Genomic DNA, 22,605 nt, shown 5'->3' on the forward strand with positions numbered 1-22,605 from the left:
ATCTTGGCTGTCTGTACGTTCTCCCTGCGACCACGTGGGTTTTCTCCGGGTGCTCCGGTTTCCTCACATTCCAACAAAGTGCAGGTTTGTAGGTTAAATTACTTCTATAAATTGTCCCTCGTATGCAGGATAGAAAACCCGTATACGGGTGATCACTGATCGGTGCAGATTCGGTAGGGCAATGGACTTGTTTCGACACTGTATCTCTAAACTAAACCTTAAATAATTCACTGCATTTTGACTTTCTCTTTCGCACGACTTTATTCCAGACTCAGGCTTCATTCAATCGTCTCTCCAAGTTCAAACTGCAAGCCCACTCTGAGGATCTATAGCAAAGTGTCATGGTCAGTTGATTGTTTGCTTTCTTCCCTCCTCTCCCCCCCACCCAATCTAACGTATACATTCCTGTCTGTTTTATTCACTTTGTACTTTCAGTGGCAATACCTACAAAACAAAAGACAGCAAAAATCATGAGAGGCACCGTCGACAGAATGAGCAGCCAGCGCCAACCCAATGTGGGCATCACCACTATAGCCAGGAGCACTTCAAACACCGTCCCAAAGGCCCAGAACACCTAAACATGGAAGAGATTTTCAATTAGGTACAATCCCCACACACACAGAAAAGCAGCAACCCCAGTACAATGGCTAATGGATATCTTTTTTTCCCCCCATTGTTGTGTCTCTCATTACTAATGCCCCTGTCCCACTTAGGAAACCTGAACGGAAACCTCTGGAGACTTTGCGCCCCACCCAATGTTGGGCGAGTCCAGAACCAGGGGCCACAGTCTTAGAATAAAGAGGAGGTCATTTAAGGCTGAGGTGAGAAAAAACTTTTTCACCCAGAGAGTTGTGAATTTATGGAATTCACTGGCACAGAGGGCAGTGGAGGCCAAATCACTGGATGGATTTAAGAGAGAGTTAGATAGAGCTCTAGGGGCTAGTGGAGTCAAGGGATATGGGGAGAAGGCAGGCATGGGTTATTGATATGGGACGATCAGCCATGATCACAATGAATGGTGGTGCTGGCTCGAAGGGCCGAATGGCCTCCTCCTGCACCTATTTTCTATGTTTCTATGTTTCGATGCTGCCTGACACGCTGAGCTACTACTCCAGCACTTTGTGTCCTTTAGTTTTCTCCAAATAATCACAATTTTCCAGGAGTAACTCTGAATGATCAACTGAAATAATTGACTATTATGGGAGCGAACTTGAATTTACAGCAACACGGAACACTCACCTCTATTAGTAAGATACACTTTGCCCTCGATTTCATTGGAAGAAATTCTGCGTATAATGTTACTCTGTGTTGGGGCAGCAAAGACTGAAAATCAATTATTCAATCATTCCTTTTGTACCCAAGAATCCAACACAAAACCTATAGTGAATGTACTTACGATTGTGGGACACCTCCAATCCCAAAGCCTACCAAACCTCTGAGGACAAGTATCCAACTGTAGATCGGTGAGAAGGCACTCAGTATTCCATAGTACAGTGTCCACAGTACGCTCACTTTTAGACCCTTAAATCAACACACAGAAAGATTCATAAGTTCATAAATTATAGGAGCAGAATTAAGCCATTCGGCCCATCAAGTCTACTCTGCCATTCAATCATGGCTAATCTATCTTTCCCTCTCAACCCCATTCTCCCCCCATAAGCTGTGATACCCTTACTAATCAATAACCTGTCAATCTCCGCTTTAAAAATAGCCATTGACTTGGCCTCCACAATTGTCAATGCAATGTACGCCACAGATTAACATAGAAACATAGAAACATAGAAAATAGTGCAGGAGTAGGCCATTCGGCCCTTCGAGCCTGCACCGCCATTCAATATGATCATGGCTGATCATCCAACTCAGTATCCCGTACCTGCCTTATCTCCATACCCCCTGATCCCTTTAGCCACAAGGGCCACATCTAACTCCCTCTTAAATATAAATTAAGATTCAGATTCAACTTTAATTGTCATTGTCATTGTACAGTACATAGACAACAAAACCACTCTGACTAATGAATTTTCTCCTCATCTCCTTTCTAAAGGTACGTCCTTTTATTCTGATTCTATTGTCCCTGGACCGAGACTTTCCCACTAGAGAAAAATTCATTCACTAAATTGTTGCCAAATGTCCCTTGCTGGAGAGACTATTTTGCAAATGTCAATTAACAACACTGGTGGATTTGGATCACATATTCTTTGTTGACTATAATTGTAAACTCACATGTTAATGGGATACACTGGTCACTCAGGTGAAGTACTACACATAGTGTCGGAGCAACTCAATGGGCCCAGGCAGCATCTCTGGAGGAAACGGAGTGGCGATATTTCCAGTCAGGATCCTTCTTCAAACTGACCCGAAATGTCACCTATCCAAGTTCTCTGGAGATGCTGAGTTACTCTAGCGCTTTGTGTTTTCCAACATCTGCAGTTCCTTTTGTCTGTGGTCATTGTAGTGGACTGATGCCGACTATCAACAGGATTCAGGGGCCAAGGAGAACGGTGTAGAAGCCAACATCGTTGCTAATACTCACTGTCTTTCTGCCGTACTGGTCTGATACGTTTCCCCACAGCGAAGAGCTGGACATCATTCCAATAAACACCATCTGCATTGGAAGAAGTAGGGCAACAGGCAGGAGAAATAAAGGATCAATGCGGATCCGGAACAATTTCTCAGCTGGTGGTCAATTCAGTCACGGGGCTGCGGAGCAACTCATTTACACTTCAACGAATATCATACCGAGGTTAGGAAGGCAACTTGCCAGCTTGGTAACCGCCACTCGCAGTGCAGCTGAGGTGCCAGTATACTCAGGATCATCATCTCCATGGCATCTGCCATCTAAAATGAAGCAACACATGTAACACACATTATACTGATATACTAGCAGCAAATACACAAGGAAAGTAGGGACGCTCAGACTGATAACCTGCCATTTGGCCCATCAGACCTATCCCGTCCATGGACATATCCAATCTGCCATAGAAACATAGAAAATAGGTGCAGGAGGAGGCCATTCGCCCTTCGAGCCAGCACCGCCATTCATTGTGATCATGGCTGATCGTCCCCTATCAATAACCCGTGCCTGCCTCCTCCCCATATCCCTTGACTCCACTAGCCCCTAGAGCTCTATCTAACTCTCTCTTAAATCCATTCAGTGACTTGGCCTCCACTGCCCTCTATGGCAGGGAATTCCATAAATTCACAACTCTCTGGGTGAAAACGTTTTTTCTCACCTCAGTCTTAAATGACCTCCCCTTTATTCTAAGACTGTGGCCCCTGGTTCTGGACTCGCCCAAACATTGGGAACATTTTTTCCTGCATCTAGCTTGTCCAGTCCTTTTATAATTTTATATGTTTCTATAAGATCCCCCCTCATCCTTCTAAACTCCAGTGAAGGAGTATTTCCTAAAGGATTCATCACCTAGAATCGGAGCGCTATACAATTTGAAAAGGGTCCCTTCAGCTCAACTCATCCATGCTAACCGAGATGCCCCATCCATCCTAGTCCCATTTGCTCGCATTTGGCCCATGTCCCTCTAAACCTTTTCTATCCATGTACCTATCCAAGTGTTATTTAAATGTTGTTATAGGAAGTGCCTCAACTACCTCATCTATCAGTCCAATCCACATACTCACCACCTTCTGAGTGAAAAAGTTGCCCTTCAAGTTCCTGTTACATTTTTCTCATGTCACCTCAAACCCATGGTTCTTGATTCCTCAAGCCTGGGTAAAAGACTGTGCATCACCCTATCAATTCCCCCCTCATGTCTTTATACGCCTCTGTATGATCACCTCTTAGCATCCTGCACTCCAAGTAATAAATTCCTAACTTATTCAATCTCTTCCCTATAGATAGACACAAAATGCTGGAGTAGCTCTGCCAGCATCTCTGCAGAGAAGAAATTGATGATGTTTGGATCGAGAACCTCTTGCAGGCCACGTCCAGGATAAATATCTACATTTATATCCAGCAAAAGCAACTAAAATACTTGCAAATATTACAAATCTAACCCTACATTACTTATTTATTTTAATTTAATTTTAATTTTTTAATATTTTGTTTTTTATTAGTAGTGTACATTACCATGATATAAGCCACAAATAACATCATAGATTTCCTGTACCACTTCATATTTTAAACTTTAAAACGAAGAAAGGTAAAGAGAGTTAGATAGGATAGTAAGTGCATGAGAGAGTGATCAAGAGAGACCCTTAGAAATGAAAAACTCGAAAAAGAGTTAAGAAGCAAGCCAAAGAAAAAGAGAAAAAGAAAACAGAAGATATATTAAAAGTAAAAAAAGAGAGATAAAAGGGATATACCTACTTTGTATTCTACATTGTTTATTTAACAGGCCTGGTTGGATGCCTTCCCTCCATGGTTTTAGTTATTCATTTGTAATCCATTTATATTTCTCAGCCCATACTTTTATAAACCAAAATCCTAACCTCAATAAATTCGTACTTTTTGAGGTGTGACTTACTCATTGTACAACTTACGTAGAATGATTCTACATAGGTGGTGGCACAGTAGCCCATCAGTAGAGTTGCTGCCTTTTACAATGCCAGATACCCGGGTTCAATCCTGACTACAGGCGCTGTCAATATGGAGTTTGTACATTCTCTATGTGACCGCGTGCATTTTCCCCGGGTGCTCCGGTCTCCTCCCACATTCCAAAGACACGCACGTTTGTAGGTTAATTGTCTTCGGTAAAGATGATCAATTGTTCCTAGTGTGTAGGATCGTGCTAGTGTACAGGTATCGCTGGTCGTTGTGGACAGGGTGGGTCGAAGGGCCTGTTTCAGCATGACATTAAAAATCTTTGACTTCTCTACAAAGGAGCCGGTTCTCATCTTGTGGTACAAAGATCACAGTTCTCGGTCTTCATCAATTATGCAACAAATACATCGGTATTGTCTGTGGACAAAAGAGGCGATGAGAAAAGAAAGCAAGTTGATGCTACTAACCCACGCCAGTCCAGTAAGGGCCGAGAGTTTCCACTGAAACTTTCCAAATCCAATGGCCTCGACAGCATCTTCCACCATGAACACATCTAAGAAGCAACAGAGACATTTGAAAGCTAAACATCTGTTATTTGATCTCCATTTTCCCCTTCACCTCATCTCCCATTATGTGGTTGGGTTTCAATGATGTCAACCTTCTCCTTCTACATGTGAAGTGCTGCTTATGGATCAGCTCCATAGAGGCTAGTTGCCTTATTAGTCCGCACTAAACTGCAAATGAATTATATTCAGCAGGTTGTTCTATCGACGAGACAATACATCTGAATCCAAACATCTTGGAGACAGACAACTTGGAGAAGTGCTGGAGTAACTTTCGCGGGTTAGGCAGCATCTCTGGAGAAAAGGAATAGGTGACGTTTTGGGTCGAGACCCTTCTTCAGACTGAGAGTCAGGGGAGAGCAAAACTGGAGGTATGAAAAGGCAAAAAGAACAGAGTAAAAGTACAAAGAACATGCGGCCTGACCTGCTGAGTTACTCCGGCACTTTGTGCCTTTTTTTGTCAATCAGTATCTGCAGTTCCTTGTATCTCCCATTAGTGACATTACCGTCAGTTGGATTTGCGAAATCTTTGGGCACTGTGGCTCCATCCTCCAGTTCGACTTGCTCCAGTTCGGATCGGACCCCTTCAATCTCAATCTCGTGCTCCCCAGAGCACGTGTCATCTTCTGACCTTGCACTTTCACCCGTGCGACGAAACTTGACCACTCTGGGAAACCCAACAGGCAAGGAGTCAACAGATGTTATTGTCAACAGCAACATTTTTAATAGAGGAATTGTCACAAAGACACTCATCACGGCCCAATCCTGTAACGGCAAGCATTTCTGCTAAAGCAATATTATTGAAACAACTGTTTCTTTTTAGACGAGATCACAGGCGGCACGGTGGCGCAGCGGTAAAGTTGTTGCCTTACAGCGCCAGTGATCCTGGTTCGATCCTGATTACGGGTGCTCTCTGTATGGAGTTTTTAAATGTTCTCCCCGTGACCTACGTGGGATTTCTCCGCGACCTCCGGTTACTTCCCACATTCCAAAGTCATACAGGTTTGTAGGCTAATTGGCTTTAGCAAAATTGTCCCTAACGTGTGTAGAATAGTGTTAGTGGGCAGGATCGCTGGTCGGTCATGGTGGCGGCCCGGTGGGCCTGTTTCCCCCACAGTTTCTCTAAACTAAACTAAACGCAACTAGTAAAGCCTTTTAAAGAATCAGTGAACCATCAAGACATGAAATTGAACGCCTTGGACATCAATATCAAGGGAGTTTGTCTTCCGTACTCCCAGCAAAAAATATAATTACTTTTGTTTAAATACTTCTTGTAAAATTGAGTCGGTTAATTGGGGAATAGATGAGGAGAATTCATTCGACCGATTGAAACAGAATTAATTCAGTGGCTCGCTCCAAAAGCTGAATGACTGAAACCCCCAGATAAATAACTATTGGTTATTCACATCTCCACGTTCGTTATATCCCTGGAACTGAACTACAACCTGACATGGCATTAATAATTCATAAGTTTAAGTCATAGAAACAGAAGTAGCCCATTCAGCCCATCGAGTCTCCTACTCCTTTCAATCATGGCTGATCTATCCCTCTCAACCCCATTCTCCTGCCTTCTCCCCATAATCCATGACATCCATACTAGTCGAGTATCTGTCAATCTCCACTTAAAAATAACCATTGATTTGGCCTCTACAACCGTCGGTGGCAATGAATTCCACAGATTCACCATGCTCTGGCTAAAGAAATTCATCCTCATCTCCTTTCTAAAGATACATCCTATAATTCTGAGGGCATGCCCTCTGGTTCTAGACTTTCCCACAAGTGAAAACATCCTCTTCAGATTCAATTTTTATCTAAGCCTTTGACCACGAGACAACGAAATGCATTAGACAACGAAATTCTCAAATGTTTCACCACGAGTGGCGAACAACCACGCTAAAATGTTTCACTCATTTCAATAATTCATAATCCATTGGTTTTCCTGAACTGAGTCCCCAAGTTCTGGGAAGCATTGGCTTGGGTACCAGCTCAGGTTATAAGGGAGGATTGGTCATAATCAGAGGAGCATCTAGAGACCAGGAAGCACGGTGGTGCAGTGGAAGAGTTGCTGCCTTACAGTGACCCAGTTTGATCCTGACCATGTGTGTTGTCTGTACGGAGTTTGTACATTCTCCCCTTGACTGTGGATTTACTCCAGTTGCTCCGATTTCCTCCCACACTCCAAAGACGTAGGTTAATTGGCTTCCGTAAAGATTGTAAATTGTCCCTGGTGTGCAGAATATGCTGGTGTACAGGAACGCTGGTCAACCCGGACACGGTGGGCTGAAGGGCCTGTTTTCGCACTGTATCTCCAAATTAAACTAAACTAAACTAAACCAGGCAATCGGAGCTGAAAGAAGCAGAGGAAGTCCATTACAGATGGACCTATAAATGACCACCAGCTTGCACTTGAAAAATTCCAGTGCAACTTAGATAGTAAAGATGTGGTTCTGTACACTCCAAAGTATTGAGAGGCACCCTGCCCTCCATGTATTTGGTCCCTAATTTTACATTGCAAAGGGACTTAATATCTCAGGCACACACCTGTATATCAGGCAGACTCATGTACATCAGCCACATACCTTTTTCAAGAGCGAGTTAGATTTAGATCTTGGAATTCTCTGCCACAGAAGACAGTAGAGGCCAATTCACTGCATGTTTTCAAGAGAGTTAGATTTAGCTCTTAGGGCTAAAGGGATCAAGGGATATGGGGAGAAAGCAGGAATGGGGTACTGATTTTAGATGATCAGCTATGATCATATTGAATGGTGGCGTTGGCTCGAAGGTACAAATGGCCTACTCCTGCACCTATTTTTCTATGTTTCTATACCTGTACATCAAGCAGAGTCCTGAACATGCGCAACAACATCACTAAGCGGGCTAGAATAGGCCATTCAGCCCATTCAGGCTGCATCATTACTCAATGAGTTCATAGCTGACACAAGCTTGGCTTCACTTCCCCACGCTGTTCCTCCCAGAAGTCATTTGAATGTCCATCCACATCAACCCTAAATATTTTTAATGACTCCACCGCCACAGCTCGCTGCAGTCAGATTCAGATTCAGATTCACAGTCGAGAATTCCAAAGTTTCATGACTCCCTCAGAGAATACATTACTCATCTCTGACCGAAATGGCCAACTGCTTATCCAGAACAATAGTAAGGGGAAACTCCCACCTGACAATTACACTCATGTTGCAATAAGATCACCGCTCATTAGTTTAGTTTAGATACAGCGTGGAAACTGAGTCCACACCGACCATCGATCGCCCGTTCACACCAGTTCTGCTATCCCACTTTCTCATCCATTCCAGAGGAAACCAACACAGCCACACAGAGAACCTGCAAACTCCACACAGACATCAACTGGGGTCGGAATCATACCCAGGACTCCAGCCCTGTGAGGCAGCAGCTCTACCAGCTGCGCCACGGTGTGCCCTTCTAACCTTCAATGAGAAAAGGCACCACCTTCTTATCCTTTCTTAATACATTAAACCCTTCATCGTTGGAACGAAACTTGCAGACTTTCTCTATATTGCCTTATTTGGAAGCATTTCCTTTCTTGAATATGAAGATCAAAGGTATATGCAATGCCCCAGATCCAGTCTCATCAGTGCCTCGTGCTTAAGCCTGCGTCAAAAACTATTTTTATATTTGGTATTGGTTTATTATTGGAACGTGTACCAAGATGCACAGGCAAATCATATCTAGTATAGTTTAGTGATACAACATGGAAACAAACCCTTCAACCCATGCTGACCAACGATCACCCATACACTAGTTCTATCCTACACTCTGGGGACAATTCACAGAAGCCAATTAACCTACAAACCCACACGTGGGAGGAAACTGGAGCACCCGGAGAAAACCCACGTGGTCACAGGGAGAACGTACAAACTCCATACAGACAGCACCCGAGGTCAGGATCGAACCCGGGTCCCTGGCGCTAATGCCCCTGCCCCACTTAGGAAACCTGAACGGAAACCTCTGGAGACTTTGCGCCCCACCCAAGGTTTCCGTGCGGTTCCCGGAGGTTTTTGTCAGTCTCCCTACCTGCTTCCACTGCCTGCAACCTCCGGCAACCACCTGCAACCTCCGGGAACCGCACGGAAACCTTGGCTGGGGCGCAAAGTCTCCAGAGGTTTCTGTTCAGGTTTCCTAAGTGGGACAGGGGCATAAGACAGCAACTCTACCGCTGCGCCACCATGCCATCCCTGGTCCATACCCCGTTGCCATAAGGGCCTTGTATTCCATGTAACAGCAACACCAGCTCTCTTGGCTCACAAGATCTGTTAGTCACTAACCATTTAATTAATCATTTGCTTTCTCTTCCTTCCAAACTGAATAGCTTCACATTTTCCAACATTATATTCCATTTGCCAACCCACTCAGCCTGATCTACAGCCATTTGTAATACTCCTCACAAATTGCTAACCGTTTACCTGTCTGACATCAGCAAATGTAGTCAGAGTTTGCCCAGACCCTGCATCAATGTAGATATAAATAATTCAGCCTCCAGGACTGAAAACTGCAGCACTCCATCAGCTACTGATTGTCACTCCTAAAATGACCAGCTCTCCGCAGCTTTCACCAATATAATAATGTGCACGACAAGCACAAAATGAGCTGTCAGTTCATCAGACCCTCGAATGCCTGTTAATTGGGTTCAGCCCAATTTAACTCCCTTGACGAGCCAGCGCATTCCAATGGCAATTACATGACTCACCATCATGGGTTAAGAATAGAACGAACACAATAATGAGCAGATAAGATAGATTTTCCATATGCAATATGACAATAAGCTAAACAGGTGCAGCAGCATCTATGGAGCGAAGGAAATAGGCAACGTTTCGTCCCGAAACGTTGCCTATTTCCTTCGCTCCATAGATGCTGCTGCACCCGCTGAGTTTCTCCAGCATTTTTGTCTACCTTCGATTTTCCAGCATCTGCAGTTCCTTCTTAAACAATAAACTAAACAGAACTGATATGCACCAGGACTATGCAATTTAGTTTAGTTTAGCGACACAGCGGGTAAACAGGCCCATGAGCCCACGCCGAACAACGATCGCTGTCCTACACACACTTGGAATAATTTACAATTTTACCAACGCCAACAAACCTGCACGTCTTTGGAGTGTGAGAGGAAGCTGGAGCACTTGGAAAAACCCCACATAGGTCACGGGCTGTACGTACAAACTCCATACAGACAATGCCCACAGTCAGGATTGAACCCGGTCTCTGGCGCCGTAAGGCAGCAACTCTACCGCTGCGCCAACGTGCTACCCTATGTGTAGCTTTATCCTTCCAAATGCCAATTATTCTCACTGCAAGGAATCGTACATCTCAGGTTTAAAAAGGGAGTCCCACTGGTAACATCTGGTCACGATTACATCATGATTACATCAAATTAATGCAAAGTATTCAAATTTTGGAAATAAAAATCTTTAGTGCAAGAGATACTTAGCAGGTAACTTGATTTCCATCTACTTTGCTATTCAAATTTCTGGGATAAAGTTTTTAATCTAGTTCCCAAAGATCCTTTTTGTTCTCGTCGTCCCCCCCCCCCCCCCCCCCCCCCCCCCCCCCCCCCCCCCCCCCCCCCCCCCCCCCCCCCCCCCCCCCCCCCCCCCCCTGACTCCCTCTGTTATTGGTGGCCTTCCCATGCTGGGTTCAATAATTCCAATTGAGAGAATTAAGAAGAACATAGTTAGTGTAAGGAAATGATGCTGTTGAAGTAACGATTTAAAAGAGTGGAGCGATTGTAATGAATGATAGTAGATCCCCTTCTGGGACCAGCATGCAAAGCATCGCCTGGCTTCGTGCCATCTTGTCAGGAGAACAGTGTGTCGCAGATCATATTATTATTCATAATGGTTTACCGTTTTCATGTGTACCAAGGTATTGTTTAAAACTATGTTTTCCCGGCAGATCATACCACACAAGTACATCAGGAAGTGCAAAATATACTGTTTCGGCTGCAGAGAAAGTGCAGATAAAACAAAAAAGCGCAAGGGCTGCAACGTGGATTGGGAGGTCGGGAATTCATGCTTAGGAATTGAAAGGCCTGTTTAAAAGTCTGGTAACAGAGTGGAAGAGGCTGTTCCTAAATATGGTGGTGTGTGTTTTGAACTTTGTATCATCTGCCTGACAAGCAGTTCCAGTAGTTCTTGCTTATGTTGGCCGCTTTCCCCGAGGCAGCATGAAGTGTAGATGGATTAGATGGGGAGGAGGCTGGTTTGTGTAATCGACGGGGTGCATCTATAATTTTCTTCACTTTCTGGTGGTCTTGGGCAGAGCAGTTGCTAGACCAAACTGGGAAGAATCTCAATAGGATGCTTTCTATGATGCATTTATAGAAATCGGTAAGAGTCACTGTTGGCATGCCTAATATCCTTAGTCATCTAATTATTATTGTCACATTTACCGAGATGCAGTAAAAAACTGTTCTAGACGTATCATACCATACATGAGTACATCGGGAAGTGAAAAAGAGGAAATGAGCAGAGTGCAGAATATAGTTAGAAAGTGCTGGAGTAACTCAGCAGGTCAGGCAGCATCCCAAGAGACCTGCACGGGAGACCCGACCTTTTCTTGTTGGTCTCCGTTGTCGTTGGGGCTGCAACGAGGAGTGGCCTCCAACAGGAGAAGCCGGGGACTCTGGTGCCGGCGACTCACCTCACTGTCGTGGAGCTGGCCGAGTCCGGAGCAGGTGGAGCGGTGGAGGAGCGCTGCTGCTGCTGCTGCTGCTGCTGCGGCCGACCTCCGGAGATTCGGAGGCTGCAACTGCGGGTCTAGTGGACGGCGGCACCGGGAGCCCGCGGATCCCTGGAGGGAGACCGCCTTTCTGGGCCCCTGCAACGGCGACTTCTCCCGCCCGAGTGGCGGGGTCGAAGAGCTCCTGGAGCGGGGCCTAACATCACCGCCCCGCGCGGCTTGGAATGGCCGCGGGACTGTGCGAGCGCACGCTGGGGGCTCTAACATCAAGACCCGGTGTGCGATCTCGCATCACCCGGCGTGGCTTTAATAGCCGCGGGACAATCGCCATCGCCAGCCGGGGGCTTTGACTTTGACTCTGACATCGGGGGGGGGGCGGGAGAGGGCAGTGGGAGAGATAAGTTTTTTTTTGGCCTTCCATCACAGCAATGTGATGGATGTTTATGTAAAATGTAAATTATGTTGTGTCTGGGGTCTATTTGTTTGTAATGTATGGCTGCAGAAACGGCATTTCGTTTGGACCTCAAGGGGTCCAAATGACAATTAAATTGACTATTGACTATTGAATGGGTATCATTTCAGGTGAGGATCCTTCTTCAGACTGAAGATTAAGAATATGCCATAATTCATCACATGACTAAGTCTGAAGAAGGGTCCCGACTCCAAATGTCATTTATCTGTGTTCTCCGGGATGTTGCCTGATCCAATGAGTTACTCCAGCGCTTTGTGGGTTTTTTTTTTGTTGAAAACCAGCTTCTGCAGTTCCTTGTTTCTGCAGAACATGGTGTTTGGCCCCTCAAGGTAACTTTACCTCCATCTTGTAAAACTTTTGATCTACGTTGTGTCACTATGGAAATGAGTTACCATGGTAGTAAGGAAAGGGAAACTGTAGACTCGGCCTGTCATTAAACTGGAATTTCATTGGCTGATAATAACCTGCTCATTCCTGCAAATCCTCTATTCCCCGCAGGGAAAGTAGATATTAATCCTTTGAAATATGAAAAGCTTCTTATCTGAATTTCAGCAAGGAGATTGGAGAGCACCAAGTCTAACACTGGAAGTATCTGCTGACTTTAGACTTTAAACTTTAGAGATACAATGTGGAAACAGGCCCTTCAGCCCACTGAATCTGCACCAACCAGCGATCACCACCCTGCCTGAGCACTATCCTACACACGAGGGACAATCTACCAATTTTCTTTACCAAAGCCAAAGCCAATAAAAACAGCTTTTTTCCACAAGTAGTAGCTCTACTCAATAACCAAACATCTGTAGCCTCCATTTGCTCTGGTATTTTATTTAATTCACATGTTTAATCAATAATGTTTTATTATTAATGTTTCATGTTTTATGTGTCATTCCTAACTATCACTGTATGTCATGTTGTCACTTGCGGGCGGAGCACCAAGGCAAATTCCTTGTGTGTGAATACTTGGTCAATAAACTTATTCATGCATTCATTCATTCAATCATTCATTCATTCAATTTAATTACAAACCTCTACATCTTTGGTGCATGGGAGGAAACCTAAGCACCTGGAGAAAACCCACGCAGTCACAGGGAGAGCATACAAACACGTTACTGACGGCACCCATAGTCAGGATCGAGCCCGGGGCTCTGGTGCTGTAAGGCAGCTTCTCTACCACTGTGCCGCCCTAAGGTCAGCTCCTTGGACAGGTAGATTGGTAATCCTCCATGACTGGCTAGCCAGCTTTGGGAATTAGGCATTAATATCCAGGACACTGCTTTGATCAACCAAGGAGAAAACAATCATGTCAATTAAAATGATATATGAATCTCATTTTTTTGAACATGTCACATTATTCTGTACAAAGCGGGAGCAGGGTAAGACTGCTTGACCTCCTGAGCTTGTTCCGCCATTTAATAAGGTCAAGTCTGATCTGACAGTTCTATTTACTTTAATGTAAACCCTGACTCACAGTCAGGAATCATTTATTTGGGTAACAAAAGGTTTATGTGAAACAAAGAATTTCACTGTATCTCGGTACATGTCAATAATAACCAAGATCAATGCCAATATTTCATTTAGGGTAACAAGGGGTTTTCACAGCGGTGGCAATGTCAAGGACTAGAGAGTATAGCTTTAAGGTGAGAGAGGCAATGTTTAAATGAGAGGTGTATTTTTTCCTTTTATACAGAGTTTGGTGGGTGCCTTGAACGTGCTGCCAGGGGTGATAGTGGAGGCAAATATGATAGAGGCATTTAAGAGGCTTTTAGATAGGCACAAGTGGATGGAGGGATATGGATCTCATGCAGGAAAAGATTAGTTTAACATGGCATTGTGGGCCAAAGGGCCCTTTTCTGTGTTGTTCTGTTCTATGTTCTATGCTGTAGGCTTTCATCTGCCTGTTGAAAGACCTCCGAGGATGAACATTTTAAGTGACTATAGGCAGAACCATGGTGGATCACATTAAAAACATCTCAAGGAATATGTTTCGTGACAGCTGCCAACTATTCCTTCAAGGCAATGATAGACACTTTCCTTAAAGGCATATCAGTCTGGTTTAGAAAATAAATGTCACCAATTCCCACAAAGTTGGTCTTGACACAAGTTGGTAAATACTTTGTCAGAAAAAAATCCTTCATTATTCTTACTCTTGATATGTATTGGATTCATGTTAGATTCGTTTAGTGGATTGAGTAAAGAAGTTGGGAGGTCATGTTGCAGTCATTGGCGAGGCCGCATTTAGAGTACTGTGTCCAGTTTTAGTCACCATGTTACAGGAAAGATGCTGTCGAGCTGGAAAGGGTGCAGAGAAGATTTACAAGGGTGTTGCCAGGACTCAAGGATCTAAACTATGAAGAGAGGTTGAGCAGGTGAGGACTTTATTCCTTGGAGTACAGGGGAATGAGGGGTGATCTTATAGAGGAGTACAAAAGCATGAGAGGAATAGATTGTGTAAATACGCAGAGTCTTTTGTCCAGAGTAGAGGAATCGAGAACCAGGGGAAATAGGTTTAAGGCGAAGGGGCAATGATTTAACAGCGAGGGCTAACTTTTTTTACAGTGGTGGGTGTATGGAATGAGTTGCCGGAAGAAGTAGTTCTTTAAGATAGGTACATGGATAGGATAGGTTTAGAGGGATCTGGGCCAAATGCAGGCACGTGTGACTCTTGGGCCTAACCTCCCCCCCCCCCCCCCCCCCCCCCCCCCAAATCCCCCCCCCTCGTTCCATCTGCACTTCTCACTGCCACGGGAGAGCAGGAACCACTCCCATCGCAGTCATTCTCCCCGCTACGATCTCATATCAGGCCGAAGGTATGGAAGCTTGAAAACACACCCCACTAGATACAAAAACAGTTTCGCTCTTCGCTCCATAGATGCTGCTGCACCCGCTGAGTTTCTCCAGCTTTTTTGTGTACCTACAAAAACAGCTTGTTCCCTGCTGGTATCAGCTTCTTGAATCGACCTCTCATGTGCTGAGGATGTATTCCTGATCTTCTAATTTAGCTTATTGGAAGGAACTGTGGATGCTGGTTTACACTGAAGATAGATACAAAATGCTGGAGTAACTTAGTGGGACTGGCAGCAACTCCGGAGAGAAGGAATGGGTGACTTTTTGGGTCGAGGGTCTTAATCCGAAACGTCAACCATTCCATCTCACCAGAGATGCTGCCTGCACCTTCCTCCAACATTTTGCGTCTATCCTTCCCAATTTATCTTGTTGCACTTTTACAGAATCTGCACTTTCTCGGTAGCTGCGACACTTTATTCTGCACTCTGTTTAATTTCTCTTTTATATTAGCTGTTGTACTCACATATTGTATAATTGACCTGGACAGTAAGTAAAACAATGTTTTTCACTTTATCTTGAAAATAAACTAATACCAATGTCATTTTGCAATGTCAATCACATCATCCATCCTGCCGGCCCCTGGTTCTGCAGACAAAAACATAATCTCACACAAACCTGGGAAGAAAATATCAATAGCAGAGGCAATTTGAATAGATAAATATCTCCATTGCAATGAGATCTGATCTGTGAGACATAAAGTTATGGATCAATAATGGTCATCTCATAAATGAAGATATTTTATAATATTACATCAGAAGCTGAAACAAACTTCCATTAAAGAGTGTATTGTTAAATTACCAACACACCAATAACCCCATACCATAATTGGTATCAGAGGCACACAAAAATGCTGGAGAAACTCAGCGGGTGCAGCAGCATCTATGGTGCGGAGGAAATAGGCAACGTTTCGGGACGAAACGTTGCCTATTTCCTTCGTTCCATAGATGCTGCTGCACCCGCTGAGTTTCTCCAGCATTTTTGTGTACCTTCGATTTTCCAGCATCTGCAGTTCCTTCTTAAACATAATTGGTATCAGCTTTGGTATTTAGGTAAAAACAACAATATGAAATTATGGGGTGCGACACCCGCTGAGTTTCTCCAGCACTTTTATTTTCCAGCATCTGCAGTTCCTTCTTAAACAATATGAAATTATGGTTGAATGTTGCATGAATAACCAATGAATTATATTTGCACACACTATATCCATTAAACCCTATTATTACCCAAGAACTGTATATGATCCCAAAGTTTATGCAGAATATTGTAAATATGAACTAGATTTTTTCATTATTTTTTTAAGATCATATCACCCTCAAATTATTGCTTACATCACTTTATACCTTACATGTATACGAACTACATATGATCCCAAAGTTTGTGCACAATATTGTAGTTATTGACTCGATTTTTCCATGACTTATAAGATCATATCACCCTTAATTGTTGCATACATGGCTTTGTATCTTACTTTTCTCATGTTATAATTAAGATATAGTCATTTCATTAAGAAAAACCCGCAGCAATATTTCCTTTGGTTGTAAATACACTGCAAGGCACTGGAGCTGGAATAAGGACTATCTTTTGGATATGTTATAGTATTAACTAGAAATCAATATCACGAGATCTCGTAGAACAGTGTAATGTTATCCCAAGTTTACAAAGCTATAACCATACCCTTTTAATCTCATATTTGTCAAGTATTTGAATACAGTGTCCACATTTGACAAGATTTTCTCTTGAACACTTAATCTCCTGTGGCGGGCAGAGAGAAAGCTACCATTTTGTATGTGGTCGTTTAACCTCTACTTTTGGGACTTCTCGGAAAACAATGTGCTGATCAACAGCAGCTGTAATTGGGGCTGGTTCTGCCAGACATCAGATAGTTGCCAGCTTGTACCCACCCCACCCCATGATAAAATATGTATCAAACACTCTCTCTCTTAACAGGTATTCTCAAGTAACTTTCACAGTGTATGAAGGAGGCAGAACCCTCCCACTTGTCTTTATAACCATATAATATAACCATATAACAATTACAGCACGGAAACAGGCCATCTCGACCCTTCTAGTCCGTGCCGAACACGTATTCTCCCCTAGTCCCATACACCTGCGTTCAGACCATAACCCTCCATTCCTTTCCCGTCCATATAACTATCCAATTTATTTTTAAATGATAAAAACGAACCTGCCTCCACCACCTTCCCTGGAAGCTCATTCCACACAGCCACCAGTCTCTGAGTAAAGAAGTTCCCCCTCATGTTACCCCTAAACTTCTGTCCCTTAATTCTCAAGTCATGTCCCCTTGTTTGAATCTTCCCTACTCTCAGTGGGAAAAGCTTATCCACGTCAACTCTGTCTATCCCTCTCATCATTTTAAAGACCTCTATCAAGTCCCCCCTTAACCTTCTGCGCTCCAAAGAATAAAGCCCTAACTTGTTCAACCTTTCTCTGTAACTTAGTTGCTGAAACCCAGGCATGTCCTGACTCATTGAAAAGATTATATTTGGAAACTTGGAATGCCTACATTACACTGTTCTATGGGATCTCCAATAATATTGATTCATAGTTACAACAAGATATCCAAAAATCATTATCTCATTGCCTATCCAACGTAAACCAACTTGGAGAAATAACTAAGCACCTTAAAAAGTCTTCCTTGAACTCCACTGACATGTTCAGTTGGTTATAACAAGTATTTTGTTCATTTTTTTAAATTTATTTTTTTAAATAATGATGGCACTTGGTTTCAGCTAATGTTTTAATTTGGCATGAAATAGCTTCCATCAACTAACCAAACATTGCTTTTATGAATTTTGGCAACACATATACTCCTAACACAAATTAAGCATCTCGTGCACTAAGCTATCTACAACTCAATATGTTTTGTTCAGTAAATGAAAGTATAGATGTTTAAGTGTAGCAAGCAGAGAAAGCAAGATTCTGTTATAAATATTAGCATTGCAAAATTGGGTCCATTGGTTATTCTATCGTACCAATACGATGCATTATGTGATAGATTTTAAAATATGACTTGCGGGAATAATAATTTTAATATTGCACACATTTTAAAAGACCGAATTTGCACAAATGAAAAGAGCAAGGTTGTGGCAAAGTCAAGAGTCAATATGTGTACAGATGATGCAGCACAAAGGAAAATTACTTTATGTTTTATGTTTTCAATGAGGGGGGAGGGGAACTTATTGATCCCGATGAAATAGGGATTAATGCATAAACAGAATGTAGCAAAGATTAAAGGAAAGGTCAAATTGTGATGCCTTGAGGAACCGAATAAGACTATTGTAGTTTGACAGGAATTGGAATAATTTCCCTACAGGAGGAAAAAGGGGTGCAGTCGTTCTAATTAAAATATATAAACGTCTGAAGGGAACAGACAGAATATTTGCATGGTTTTATTTTGCAGGACATGTTTTTCTGTTCTGCACTTCACAACGTCTACAATCATTTATCTTAGTTCTTTTTATCTACATTCTCAATCTAACTGCTCCCATTCTCTCATTGATCAGATAACCTTGTTTATATCTTATCTTCATGATCAGCCCAGCCTTACCCTGTCAGAGAGATCCCTCTTCCTCCATCTTCCTTGCAGCTTAATAAACCTCTTTTATCTCCTTCCTAGTTCCGCTGAAAGAGCTTCAACCTAAAATGTTTCTCTTCCCTCTGTGTATTTCCAGCAATTTCCGTTTTTATGTTAAAATAATTGCAAAGAACTATCCGCCTCTACTTGGAGTCAATGATTAATTATGGGCGAGATGATCACATTGCAAGATGATTCAGAGCACGGTAGAAGGGTTGGATAAATACTTCATTGAAGGTTGGATTTGTCGTCTAGTCCTTGGAATAGTTTTAAAAATAAACATCTCCCAGGGCAGCTATTGGAGCCACATTTTGTGTAGTCCTCTTCACTGTTCTGTTGCAACCACCTAACTTTTCAAATCAATTAATTAAAAATTAAACTATTAGGTTATTGCAACACAAGAAACTACGTCTTATTGCCACTGTTGAGGGCAATGGGAGTCAAGGGAAGAAAAGGTTGATCATCTATTTTTGCCAGGCGATTCTGGAGGCAATGATATGCTCTATCAGATAAAACATAAGAGTAAATACATATCAACATATAATAGCTGTCCCTTATCCCAGATGTGGAATATGCAATATTTAAATGTACCATCATTCAACAAACCAAGGATGCACAAAATGACTACGTGATATGATTTCAGTAAAATTGTGTTCATATATAGTGTCTATGTATCAAGATATTAGAAATTATTTCAAATGCATTCTACATTCCCAAAACAGAAAGAATGAGATCATAATTATACATTTCTATTAATATAGGTTAGTGGGTGTGTTTTATAAAGAGTTGCCATCTGAGTGTCGGTGCTTTGTACGAGATATTCCTCTTTTTAAAAACTGCTTAGTCGTATTTCCAAATCAAACAATGTTTATTTAACAATGTGAATATGTGACACACTTTATGACATTAGTACCGCCCACCAGTTACGATCTTCAATTATTTGATTTGCAATTTGGGTTTGGTGGTTGATTGGTTATTGCATGTGAACCAATCATCGTAGAAATAGTCCTATGACTGAAGTCATTTATAAAATTTGCTTGAGCAATGTTTGAATTGTGGCCTAAACACAAGGCTAATGAACATGACTGTCAGGCACACAAACATAGAAACATAAGAAAATGGGAGCAGTGGGCCACTCAGCCTACAAGCCCACCCTGCTATTCAATATAGCGATCACTGATTACACGTTTAATATTCTGCTTGGAGATCAATGTAGAAAGTTAAACTGAGACTTATTTTAAAAGAGTAGCACTAAATTTTACTTAATATAAATTAAGAAAATATTTAAGTTTGAAGCTAATAGAGGACCTCTATTATAAAATTGATCTCATATATAAAATGTGGGGCTTTAAAAATAATCAATAATTAGATAATGAGCTGTACAAATCAATAGGGCAGTCAAAGAGATGGGGGCTCTTTCGATTTCTCTGTGTCTGATGTACCTGCAAGTTTCACCACAGTAACTATTATTCATTCAAGAGGTAACCACAAGCTTTGTGTTGTCCCTGATCACAATGCAAATATCAGAATTAATTGCATTAGTGATCTGCAAAAACCAATGTTCCACGGAAATTATTTAAAATGCACCGGTAATTTAGTAACGAGTATCGGCAGCAAAATACCAGTTACAGTAAAAACAGAGGAAAAATCTATATAATACCAATTAAAGTAATTTTTAGATGCCCCGTCTTTGAATTAAGACAGTAGATTGCCCCATTTGCTGAATGATTTATATTAATACTGCAAGTATTGTTTAAAACTAGCCAGAAACAAACCATACAGCAGCTACACAAATGCCCTGTTTTATTTTACATGAAAATACTTTTAAGGCAACTGACAACAGTCATCCATCAACACGGTTGCAGACTTTCAAATGTGATTAAAGATTTTTTTTGGAATTGCAGAATGCCATAATTTATTGAATTTCAATCCATGTTATTTAGCGTCTCCAGCCAGTGATACAGTCTGAATGGGAGCTTGTTGTTTCAGGCTAGCTGGATGATGCACAGGCCCAGTGTCTATGTCGCCAACGTACAAGACCTATTCGTATGAATCGGTTTGCAAAAAAAATCAGTGTGTTTCTACTCACGGTAGATGCCGAAGCTGAAAGAGGTCTTCGTCCATGTTGGTGGGATGCAGATGGCGTATCTCCCGGTCTCATCGCTCAGCGAGTGGCAGCGAGGGCGGTCGCCGTTTACATTCTCACTAGTCGGCAGACTGACGGGGAAGAAGGCGCAGCGAGAGTCTGGAGCAGCTCCAACTCCTCCGCAGGCTCCACAGCGCCGGATAGCGGCGACGATCAAGCATCCAGCGCCAGGGACCAGCAAAGAGATTCAGCACAGCGGCGTTGGACAGCGACAGCGGGGACACTGAATAGGCGCAGCGGGTTCAGCACCGTGGGACTGGACAGCGACAGCGGGGACACTGAATAGACGCAGCGGGATCAGCACCACGGGGCTGGACAGCGACAGCGGGGACACTGAAGCGACTTGTAGCGACTCAGCGGGTTCAACACCGCAGTTCTGGATAGGATAGCGCCAGAGACCATTGGTGGACGCTAATCTAAACCCCGTCGCCAAGGTGACAGACACTACAGGAACTATGGTTTCTGAGCAAAACATGAACAGTGATATATTTCAGCACTCTAAAGAGATATTTCATTACAAGCATCTTGTAAATAATTTATGTTTATGACAACAAACCGAATGGAATCTACTATCGTCATGCCAAAAGCATGCTTCCCCATTGTTATTTGTGACCTGCATACACTGTGTATGTACATAATGGAAACACACACAAATACAAAATCACGAGAGGAATAGATCGGGTAGACGCACAGAGTCGCTTGCCCCCAGAGTAGGGGAATCGAGGCCCAGCGGACATAGTTCGAAAATATGGGGGGGTAGATTTAATAGGAACCTGGGAGGTAACATGTTCACACAGAGGGCGGTGGGTATATAGAACAAGCTGCCAGAGGAAGTAGTTGTTTTAAATGCAACGTTTAAGAAACAGGTACATGTTAGAGGGATATGGGCCAAACGCAGGCTGGTGGGACTAGTGTAGCTGGGCCATGTTGGTCGGTGTGGGCAGATTGGGCCTCTACTTCGACCTCTACGAACACTGTATAGTTCTATTTGATAGGCTGCTAAAATGTAAACTGGGTGCAGTACCATGTTAGAAACATAGAAACATAGAACATAGGTGCAGGAGTAGGCCATTCGGCCCTTTGAGCCTGCACCACCATTCAATATGATCATGGCTGATCATCCAACTCAGTATCCCGTACCTGCCTTCTCTCCATCCCTTTAGCCACAAGGGCCACATCTAACTCCCTCCTAAATATAGCCAATGAACTGGCCTCAACTACCTTCTGTGGCAGAGAGTTCCAGAGTTTCATCACTCTCTGTGTGAAAAATGTTTTTCTCATCTCGGTCCGAAAGGATTTCCCCCTTATCCTTAAGCTGTGACCCCTTGTCCTGGACTTCCCCAACATCGGGAACAATCTTCCTGCATCTAGCCTGTCCAACCCCGTATGTTCATGTCCAAAGCGGCTGATAAAGGCCAGATTGAGATTTATTTTCAGAAACACTATTGTGATTTTCAGGTTAACAGGCGGTTAGTATTTTTGGCAGAAAGAATATATCATCATTTATTATTTAACAAAATCCCGAGATGTGGCTCATCTTGGAGAACTGTCTGTTATTTTCCACCACAAGCCATTGTGTGCAAAGAGTCATGGCCCCACTTTGTTCAATGTGTGGAGGGATTTGTTTGCTGAGCTCTGGGGAAGAACTTCCAAGATTTTAATACACTAATGGTTAAATAGTCACCGCATACAAAAACATTAATTTTACTTTAGCTCAAACAATCTGTAATCCAACTGTTATTTCCAGTATTAGACCTTAGACTTCAGAGATACAGT

At 42.9% G+C, this 22,605-nt stretch overlaps 1 protein-coding gene across 2 annotated transcripts in view; it reads right to left on the reverse strand.

Annotated features, from left to right (window-relative positions):
- The window catches only part of svopa (SV2 related protein a), a 35,147-nt gene extending 13,595 nt beyond the window's left edge, over positions 1–21,552 (reverse strand). The window contains exons 1-8 of one of the 2 annotated variants that reach the window (XM_055655336.1): positions 20,773–21,552; positions 5,568–5,728; positions 4,966–5,051; positions 2,740–2,838; positions 2,534–2,605; positions 1,397–1,521; positions 1,240–1,303; positions 449–574 (exon numbers count right to left, since the gene is read on the reverse strand). In XM_055655336.1, the coding sequence (XP_055511311.1) occupies positions 449–574; positions 1,240–1,303; positions 1,397–1,521; positions 2,534–2,605; positions 2,740–2,838; positions 4,966–5,051; positions 5,568–5,728; positions 20,773–20,807 (768 nt within the window). In that variant the 5' untranslated portion in view covers positions 20,808–21,552. The remainder of the gene's footprint in view (positions 1–448; positions 575–1,239; positions 1,304–1,396; positions 1,522–2,533; positions 2,606–2,739; positions 2,839–4,965; positions 5,052–5,567; positions 5,729–20,772) is intronic. The other variant, XM_055655335.1, reaches the window with a different exon arrangement.
- Positions 21,553–22,605: the final 1,053 nt, after the last annotated feature.

Source organism: Leucoraja erinacea, chromosome 25 (genome assembly GCF_028641065.1).
Source record: "Leucoraja erinacea ecotype New England chromosome 25, Leri_hhj_1, whole genome shotgun sequence".
In the NCBI taxonomy this organism is placed as follows: domain Eukaryota; kingdom Metazoa; phylum Chordata; class Chondrichthyes; order Rajiformes; family Rajidae; genus Leucoraja; species Leucoraja erinaceus.